The sequence below is a fragment of the Tachysurus fulvidraco genome, chromosome 20 (assembly GCF_022655615.1).
Source record: "Tachysurus fulvidraco isolate hzauxx_2018 chromosome 20, HZAU_PFXX_2.0, whole genome shotgun sequence".
Classification (NCBI taxonomy): Eukaryota; Metazoa; Chordata; class Actinopteri; order Siluriformes; family Bagridae; genus Tachysurus; species Tachysurus fulvidraco.
In genome coordinates, this window is record NC_062537.1 from 21,029,665 (window position 1) to 21,040,171 (window position 10,507).

A 10,507-nucleotide genomic window follows, 5' to 3' on the forward strand; every position below is an offset into this window, starting at 1 on the left:
ATTCTGTTGCACTGCGCGCGCACACACACACACACACACACACACACACACACACACACACACACACACACACACACACACACACACACACACATACACACACACACTACTCTGAGAGAGACACGGGTTCTTACAGCAGTGTGTAAGAGAATGTATGTGAGAGTGAGAATGTTGGTTCTTTGTTAGAGCTTGTGTCCACTGAGTGAAGTAGTTTTGCTGTAGTGTTAGAATCCTGTCTGATTGTTCTTCTGTTTGTCCTCTCACTCAGTCTCACTCAGTCTCACTCAGTCTCACTCAGTCTCACTCAGTCTCACTCAGTCTCAGTCTCACTCAGTCTCACTCAGTCTCAGTCTCACTCAGTCTCACTCAGTCTCACTCAGTCTCACTCAGTCTCAGTCTCACTCAGTCTCAGTCTCACTCAGTCTCAGTCTCACTCAGTCTCACTCAGTCTCAGTCTCACTCAGTCTCAGTCTCACTCAGTCTCAGTCTCACTCAGTCTCACTCAGTCTCACTCAGTCTCACTCAGTCTCACTCAGTCTCACTCAGTCTCAGTCTCACTCAGTCTCACTTGTCCCTTTCCTCTAGCTCAGCCTCTCTGTATCAGTCTCTCTCCCCTTCTATCCCCCTCTCTCCATGACCTCCCCCCACTCTCTCCGCGTCTCCGCCCCCTCTCTCTGCGTCTCCGCCCCACTCTCTTCATGTCTCCACCCCTCTCTCTCAGCGTCTCTCCCAGTCTCTGCCCCACTGTCTGCATCTCTCAGAGTCTCTCCCATTATCTCCGCGTCTCCACCCCACTCTCTCCGTCTCTCCCAGTTTCTCCGCCCCACTCTCTCCATTTCTCTCCCTCCCTTTCTGCATCTATCCCACTGTCTCTGTGTCTCTCCCAGTCTCTCTGTGTGTCTCCCAGTCTCTCTGTGTCTCTCCCAGTCTCTCCTCGTCTCCGCCCCACTCTCTCCGCGTCTCTCCCATTCTCTCCGTGTCTCTCCGCCCCACTCTCTCCACGTCTATCCCATTCTCTCCGCGTCTATCCCATTCTCTCCGCATCTCTCCGCCCCACTCTCTCCGCGTCTCTCCCATTCTCTCCGTGTCTCTCCGCCCCACTCTCTCCGCGTCTCTCCCATTCTCTCTGTCTTTCCGCGTCTCTCCGCCCCACTCTCTCTGCGTCTCTCCCATTCTCTCCGCGTCTCTCTGCCCCACTCTCTCCACGTCTCTGCCCCGCTCTCTCCGCGTCTCTCCGCCCCACTCTCTCCACGTCTCTGCCCCACTCTCTCCGCCCCACTCTCTCCACGTCTCTGCCCCACTCTCTCCGCCCCACTCTCTCCACGTCTCTGCCCCACTCTCTCCGCCCCACTCTCTCCACGTCTCTGCCCCACTCTCTCCGCGTCTCCCCGCCCCACTCTCTCCACGTCTCTGCCCCACTCTCTCCGCCCCACTCTCTCCGCGTCTCTCCGCCCCACTCTCTCCGCCCCACTCTCTCCGCGTCTCCGCCCCACTCTCTCCGCGTCTCTGCCCCACTCTCTCCGCGTCTCCGCCCCACTCTCTCCGCATCTCTCCGCCCCACTCTCTCCGCGTCTCTCCGCCCCACTCTCTCCGCGTCTCTCCGCCCCACTCTCTCCGCGTCTCTCCGCCCCACTCTCTCCGCGTCTCTGCCCCACTCTCTCCGCGTCTCTCCGCCCCACTCTCTCCACGTCTCCGCCCCACTCTCTCCGCCCCACTCTCTCCGCGTCTCTCCGCCCCACTCTCTCCGCCCCACTCTCTCCGCGTCTCCGCCCCACTCTCTCCGCGTCTCTGCCCCACTCTCTCCGCGTCTCCGCCCCACTCTCTCCGCATCTCTCCGCCCCACTCTCTCCGCATCTCTCCGCCCCACTCTCTCCGCGTCTCTCCGCCCCACTCTCTCCGCGTCTCCGCCCCACTCTCTCCGCGTCTCCGCCCCACTCTCTCCGCGTCTCCGCCCCACTCTCTCCGCGTCTCCGCCTGACTCTCAGCATCTTTCTTAGTCTCGGTCTCTGTGTCTCCTCTCTCTGTGATATGTGTGGTTTAGAGTGTGGGTGTAGTCACTCACTTGGTGCTTTCCTCTGTCGATTCGTCAGTGCTGGCCTCCGTCTCCTCCTCCTGCCCACCCGACTGGCTTGGCTGCTTGGCCTGCGACTGGTCCATCCAATCGGAGACATGTTTGAGAGCGCACTCGACGGTAGAGACGAGGCTCTGTATGGCTTCCAGTGCCTCCGAGGACGGGTAAATGGTGGAGTGTTTTGCCATGACGTGGCGATCGTCGTTTCCAAAGGAGCGGATGGACCTCTGAGAGAGAAGAACGGGAGAAAGAGAGTTTTTTTTACTCTGGAAGGAGACACAACAAACTGAGTAATCATACAAGAACGACGATTGCAGCGTCTCGAGAGTACTTACGTCCATGACTAATTCTTACAGTACAAAATCGATATTGGCAGTGATTCATTTTTAATAAGACACTGAACCTTATTGCTCCCTCTCCACTTTCTCGCTGTGCTTTGCCTACTTGTCTCTCGACCACAATTAGCTCCTCTCCCCTCTTCGGCCCCCCGTTTACTCTCTCTACAACACAAAGGTTTCATTTGTTGTTCTTGTTTACTAATCTCCCATTATTGCTGAATACTCTTGCTGAATGTCGCCGGTAGAAGGTGTTGATTAATTTTCTCAGCAGCAGCTCTGACAGTTTAGAGAGATTAAAACACATTTATAGAGCGAGCAGGATATAAAGCGAGCAGGATAATGTAGGGTTTCCTTTTGTCAGATGAATTTTATGCACTGGACATAAAGTGAAATCCACACACATTCTGCTGAGCCACTGAAGTCAGAAGAGAGGTGTACAAGGTGTAGAAATAAAGCTCTAACTCGCACTCACATAGACGCCTCACTTTATCTCTGTTTAGCATTATAGCAACTCCAACAGCACAGCTTGTTCACTCGCTATAACAACAGGTCACATCCTGGACACCAGATACACACTACAGCAAAAACACTCTTCATTGGATCCCAAGACATGTACGGAGACATAACATCGATAAGTCTTGTCTCTCTGTATAACTGCTGCGCTACGACAAGCTGCCGTTCGGTCTGAAAGATCTTCGGTGAATCGTGACAAAGGAGATCATCTTCAGGAGAGAAGTTGGTTTGTTTGTTTCTTCTGCAATACAAAGTGTGTATAGAAGACAAGACTATTTCAAGAAGTTGCTGCAAATTTAACTGATTGGACAAGATTTATAAATCTACACCTTTCTGTACACGGTCTGCTAAAAACTAAGCCATTACATCCTCAGGAACCTTCAGCACGGATCTAGGTGAGGGTATGAAAGCCGTTTGAAAGCCCAGAGAATCACAATCCGGTAGTTTTGATCCATCAGAGGCAACTGAGGAAGACTATTGGGACAGGGCAGTGTCCAGGAACCCAACGGACACAAATAAAGTGTAGAAATCCTCCAGAGATACGGAAGAACCTCTAGAAGAACCAGCATTCCATCGTCCCGTTAAGCCGCTCATCAGTAGGAGATCCGTGTCTGTAAAAACGATGACCTGCTCATCAAATGGCTTTCATCATGCTGAAGGTCAAACCATCTTCTTGAGCAACGAACTTCTGAGCGACGAACAGGACCTTGAATAGAATCTGAGTTTACACGACCTCAGACACAAACTTTCGGCATGACAACAAAGATAATTCTTGGGTGTAATTTTTCAGTATGATTCTCTGAATGCTTTTGATTGGTTGTTATTCATATCCCAGACACATTGTAGACCCCATTAAAACATCTGTGGACGGAGCCGAGATCTCAGGACACTCACAGACACACACACACTCTGCATCTGAACCGCCTGAACCACAAGATCTGCCAGAAGGAGAGAAGGTCTCTAAATCCAGATGTGTTAAGCTTGTAGAAACGTAGACTAGATGATTCTATGCTGTAATTCATCTTGCCAAGGAGGTTCTACAAAAGTACTGATTAAAGGCACTATATAAAATGATTTTAAATAAATAATGTTCTTTAAAAAAAATCTGTTTTTGGTTTGTCATTCTGGATCACAGTGCAGTGACTAAGTCATTAAGTCTAATAAAATCATTAATGTCAAAGTGTGAGGGGAAAAAAATGTGTGTGTGTGTGTGTTCTCCATGCTGCTGTATTTAACAGCCGGAGTAAAGTTTATGAGGCGTCTCTAATAGGAGCCAGAGCATGGATGTAAAACTCACTGCAGGAGTGTGTAAGTGTGAGTAAGAGTGTGTTTAACAGCAAAGGAACATCGGCGCATCATAATGACACACTCCAACACACGTCTTCACGCTGCGGGTTGTAAACATTTCCTGAAATAATCTTAATAAACATTTGAATATTTGCAGCTGCACCCACTGAGATGTGGTGAGCCAAACTGCACACAAAGATCAGATTAAACAAAGCTAAAAATAAAATGACCGCGACGAGCGTTCCTGTTAAAGCTCGAAAGAAGCGGAGCGGCTGTGGCCACCGCGAGTCGTCACGTTCGTACGGCGTGCGATAAAACAGAGCGTCCGCGCGTCTCGTATCACACACGATGACGATATGATTAGACGGAGGTCTGGAACATCTCACATCACCGGCGTCTCGTGTTTATCCCGATAGACTCAGGACTCTACACCCTGTTCCTGGCACACACTGAACCCCATGCTGTCCACATGCTGTGTGAATCGAATCGATCTGAAGCCTGTGCGTACAAAGTGAATCATCTTCACTGTGTCGAATCGACTACAGAGCTTTGACTCAGACTCCTATTGCTGATCACTGAACTGGCTCTTTTTGGTACTTCTATGGGATCTTGATGACTGGATACACAAGAGATATTGAAAATTAACTCTGTATTAGCACAGAAATATTATTTCACACCAATGATCAGTGGAGGTGAAGATACGGCAGCGATGTTCCTGTTTCGTGAGAAAATGTAGGGCTGGGCGATAAACCGATAACGATACGTATCGCGATAGACACGTGAACAATATCAATTAAAAATGTGTTTGATAAAACGTTCGATATTTTTTATTCTTCGTCGGAAGAAAACGGAGGTCGCGAAGCAAGTTTGGTTGCATTAACCATAACCTAGCAACGTAGGGAGTGACACGCTAACAGCCGATCGTGTAACGGTATCACGTTCGGTTGCGCCATATCGTCGTCTCGTGCCGGTCTGCTGGATTCGTCTTCAGTAACCGGCGACTGATGAGCAGAAAATGAGCCGCAGCGAGCGAGAGAATTGTTAATAAAAGAGCAAAAATCAGCGACTTTTTCATCTTTCTGCAGGTTTTATATTCCACACAATGTTACTGTAGTGTCTCAGGGTTGTGTTTTATATTACAGACGTATCTCAGTCTACCTCAGGTCTGTGTTTTATATTACAGACGTATCTCAGTCTACCTCAGGTCTGTGTTTTATATTACAGACGTATCTCAGTCTACCTCAGGTCTGTGTTTTATATTACAGACGTATCTCAGTCTACCTCAGGTCTGTGTTTTATATTACAGACGTATCTCAGTCTACCTCAGGTCTGTGTTTTATATTACAGACGTATCTCAGTCTACCTCAGGTCTGTGTTTTATATTACAGACGTATCTCAGTCTACCTCAGGTCTGTGTTTTATATTACAGACGTATCTCAGTCTACCTCAGGTCTGTGTTTTATATTACAGACGTATCTCAGTCTACCTCAGGTCTGTGTTTTATATTACAGACGTATCTCAGTCTACCTCAGGTCTGTGTTTTATATTACAGACGTATCTCAGTCTACCTCAGGTCTGTGTTTTATATTACAGACGTATCTCAGTCTACCTCAGGTCTGTGTTTTATATTACAGACGTATCTCAGTCTACCTCAGGTCTGTGTTTTATATTACAGACGTATCTCAGTCTACCTCAGGTCTGTGTTTTATATTACAGACGTATCTCAGTCTACCTCAGGTCTGTGTTTTATATTACAGACGTATCTCAGTCTACCTCAGGTCTGTGTTTTATATTACAGACGTATCTCAGTCTACCTCAGGTCTGTGTTTTATATTACAGACGTATCTCAGTCTACCTCAGGTCTGTGTTTTATATTACAGACGTATCTCAGTCTACCTCAGGTCTGTGTTTTATATTACAGACGTATCTCAGTCTACCTCAGGTCTGTGTTTTATATTACAGACGTATCTCAGTCTACCTCAGGTCTGTGTTTTATATTACAGACGTATCTCAGTCTACCTCAGGTCTGTGTTTTATATTACAGACGTATCTCAGTCTACCTCAGGTCTGTGTTTTATATTACAGACGTATCTCAGTCTACCTCAGGTCTGTGTTTTATATTACAGACGTATCTCAGTCTACCTCAGGTCTGTGTTTTATATTACAGACGTATCTCAGTCTACCTCAGGTCTGTGTTTTATATTACAGACGTATCTCAGTCTACCTCAGGTCTGTGTTTTATATTACAGACGTATCTCAGTCTACCTCAGGTCTGTGTTTTATATTACAGACGTATCTCAGTCTACCTCAGGTCTGTGTTTTATATTACAGACGTATCTCAGTCTACCTCAGGTCTGTGTTTTATATTACAGACGTATCTCAGTCTACCTCAGGTCTGTGTTTTATATTACAGACGTATCTCAGTCTACCTCAGGTCTGTGTTTTATATTACAGACGTATCTCAGTCTACCTCAGGTTTGTGTTTTATATTACAGACGTATCTCAGTCTACCTCAGGTTTATTTCTCTTTACAAAACTCTGCACATATTTTACACACTTTATTCACCAGAAGGTGAACAGCTAGTGAACTTCCTCACACTAAACCTGCACTAAATTCTCAGCTTTCTCTGTTTATATTTAACACTTCGCACTATTTTATTACACTTTATTAAACATTTTTTACATTTTCTGTCATTTCTCACCTTAAATGTTAAGAGATAATAGTTAAGTGTTCATTGTGACTTTAGACTCATGTTTACATTATAATTATTGGAGGTTTCCTGGTTGGTGACATTTCTGTCTTAATAACTGAGGGGATTCTGATCAGAGGAAGGTTAAGTTTCAAATAAAAAGGTTTAAATCTAATATATTTTTCTCCTGGTCCTTATTTTAAACGGGTCATAAAATATCGACCGATATGAAGCAGTGATATCGTGATACGGTTTTCTGCCGTATCGCCCAGCCCTAAGAAAATGTTTTGCTCAATCCACATTATAAACATTTAACCCTTTATCGTTTGTCAGTCAGTAAATGTTTATCCATCATTGTTGAGATTCTGAATGTAAACGTTTGTATGACTCCATTTTCAATTGTAGAACTTTTAAATAATGTAATAAAGTGTGCAGAAGAACATTTACAATATAAAGGATCTCCATGGTCTTTTCTTGGCACCGAGTCGCCACAGACACTAAAAAGAGTTAAATTAGATGCTCAAATGAAGAAAACCTTTAATGAGTTACACAACACACACGGTGTAACACAAACAATATAAACTACAGGCTCATTAATATTCAAATATATTCAAATCTAAAACCTTTCAGTTCATTAATAGTTCAATGTGCCTCTTTTTTCGAGGAATGTATGCTCTGAAGAACATCCTGTGTGTGTGTGTGTGTGTGTGTGTGTGTGTGTGTGTGTGTGTGTGTGTGTGTGTGTGTGTGTGTTGGAAGACAACAGCAAGGTGAATGTGCAGCGTGACTGAGCTTCAAGTGACAAAGACTGCATTAAAAATGAACACACACACACGTCTGCTTTCTAGTAACCAAGACGCCATGACAACACAATGCACTGTTCACATCCTGAATGCCTGCCAGAGGAAGCAGGAATCCCAACAATTACCCAGCATGCACTGCTCTGATTGTGGCTAATCACAATGCTGCTGCTCAGTATTAGTTTTTCTGATAGGCTGTTAAAGTTACAGAGTGTGTAAGGGATGATACCAGGATGTGTGTGTGTGTGTGTGTGTGTGTGTGTGTGTGTGTGTGTGTGTGTGTGTGTGTGTGTGTGTGTGTGTGTGTGTGTGAGAGAGAGAGAGAGAGAAGAATGGGAAGGGGGTAGGGAGGGAGATAGAAACACTCCTGCAAGGTCAGCACATTCTCTAAGCAATAAATCGATCAATGCATAGACACATGAGAGAGAAAGGTGTGTGTGTGTGTGTGTGTGTGTGTGTGTGTGTGTGTGTGTGTGTGTGTGTGTGTGTGTGAGCGAGTATGTGAGTGAGAGAGAGAGAGAGAAAGAGAGAGAGAAAAACACAAATGAGCCCAAGGTCACCGGATCTGTGTTGCTGTTGCATTAGCATTAGCGCTTGTGCTAGCATTGTGCTGATTGCGCTGGTTTATTTATGAGGCTTGTTCGTCGCACACACGTTAATAATTCAAAGCTCGCAGCTTACGCACTCCCCCGAGACCCCTCTGTAGTGCCGAATCATTTATCAAACCCTTATATCTCTTTCTCCCTCCACCTCCGTCTATGCTCCATGTCTCCCTCTCCATCTGTGTAGGTTTGGACGTTATCAGGAGAGCTCGACATCTCACTGTAGCTGGAGCAGAGGGTTAAATTACAGGAGTGTGTGTGTGTGTGTGTGTGTGTGTGTGTGTAAGCAGACTGAACAGAAAATGCAGAGCTCCACAATAACCTGAAGAACATGTTCATGGTTACTGAGATGATAAAAGTCTAACGCTGAGGAAACGCCGACATGTCGATAGAACGATAGAAAAGAACTCTGCACAATACACATGTTGGAGGTGTGTGTGTGTGTGTGTGTGTGTGTGTGTGTGTGTGTGTGTGTGTGTGTGTGTGTGTGTGTGTGTGTGTGTGTGTGTAAACCATCATGATTCTGACAGCAACATTGATTAAAACCATCTCTGAGAGTCTAGACCTGATCCAGAAGATGGTATGCTCAGTATTTCAGGGAATTGATCTAATACCACTTTGGTGTGTTTGAAGAGATTTGTACTGAGAAATTGTATAATTTTTAATCTAAAATTTTAAATTTAAATAAAGCCAGGTAATTAGTACAAATGATCACAATTGTGTGTGTGTGTGTGTGTGTGTGTGTAAGAACAAAAAGAATCTTACCATGGCTGCTGGTGGGTGTGTCTCCCTTTAACGGTGTTGTGCTTGTGTGTGCTTGTGTGCAAGCGCTGTGTGTGGGGACAGGGGTCTCCAGATGCCCCTTCCTCATGTGCTTGCCTCTCAGCCCCCCGCTGCACCCTACACCACCCAGACCTGAGAGAGAGAGAGAGAGAGAGAGAGACAAACAGACAGACAGAGAGAGAGAGAGACACAGACACAGAGAGAGAGAGAGAGAGAGAGAGAGAGAGAGAGAGACAGAGTTAGTCATCATGATTTACAGATCAGCAGAATATCATTAGCTCAAACAAGACACACACACACACACACACACACATACACACACAATCATTTACAGTGATAGTGATAGTAATTTGTTGACCAAATGCAGCTGGTTAATCCCTTATAATCTGCTCTAATCCAAATCACTGGGATCACTTCTCTAGAATATTCCGCAGACGAGTGACAGAGAAAAAAGGTGTCGTTCGGTCTCTTGTGGCTAACAGCAGACTTAATATTAATGATCATAAAACAATCGGAATTAAACAGTTATGAATGATTTTGGGGCTAAACATGTTATTAATAATAATAGCAGTGATTCAGGGGTTAAACATTTCCTGGCCCACCCAGTAAGCGCAGAAGCCACTGAAACCACCAGAATTTCTAAAAGAGATATAAAAATAATTTGAGGGCAAAACATGAAACCTGTGGCAGAGATCTGACTTCGCTCTCTGTGTTCAGTAACATGTTAATGAACATCAGATCATGTTGTTAAACACAAACTGTGCCGTTTTATGTCCTTTTTAATCCAGAGTGATTTATATTTATCTCACTTACACAACCGAGCAGTCGAACGTTAAGGGCTTCGCTCAAGGGATCAAAACTCACGACCTTCTGATCGGTCACTGAGTGATGGTCCAAGAAATCACTCTGACTGTGAATTCCTGACGATTCTTATGTCACTAATGTGGATGTTTTTGTGGAAGAAGGCTAAGCTCATGTCCTCATCGGGAAGAAACTCGACTCTGACGCAACTTTGAAATGTTGTCAGTCTTTTTCCCAAACTTTCTCAGAGACCGTAATTATATCAGCAAAAAAAAAAAACTATGTTGCGAGGACAGTGATGAGAAAGAGCTGTGTCATGTAAAGGAGGAAATAAACTTCATCTGCAGCAGAATCCAGTTTATCTTGTGGGGAAGTCGTGGCTTAATGGGTAGAGAGTCTGACACCTAACCCTAAGGTTGTGGGTTCGAGTCTCGGGCTGACAATACCACGACTGAGGTGCCCTTGAGCAAGTCACTGAACCCCCCCCAACTGCTCCCCGGGCGCCGCAGCATAAATGTCTGCCCACTGCTCCGGGTGTGTGTTCACTGTGTGTGTGTGTTCACTGTGTGTGTGTGTTCACTGTGTGTGTGTGTGTGTGTGTGTGTGTGTGTGTGCACTTTGG

At 45.6% G+C, this 10,507-nt stretch overlaps 1 protein-coding gene across 7 annotated transcripts in view; it reads right to left on the minus strand.

The window, feature by feature from the left end:
- Window positions 1-10,507, minus strand: part of LOC113634885 (spermatid perinuclear RNA binding protein) — an 84,738-nt gene that overhangs the window by 27,010 nt on the left and 47,221 nt on the right. For all 7 annotated transcript variants that reach the window (XM_047804682.1, XM_047804684.1, XM_047804681.1 and 4 more), the window contains 2 exons: window positions 9,067-9,216; window positions 2,063-2,298 (listed from right to left, as the gene is read on the minus strand). In XM_047804682.1, the coding sequence (XP_047660638.1) occupies window positions 2,063-2,298; window positions 9,067-9,069 (239 nt within the window). In that variant the 5' untranslated portion in view covers window positions 9,070-9,216. The remainder of the gene's footprint in view (window positions 1-2,062; window positions 2,299-9,066; window positions 9,217-10,507) is intronic.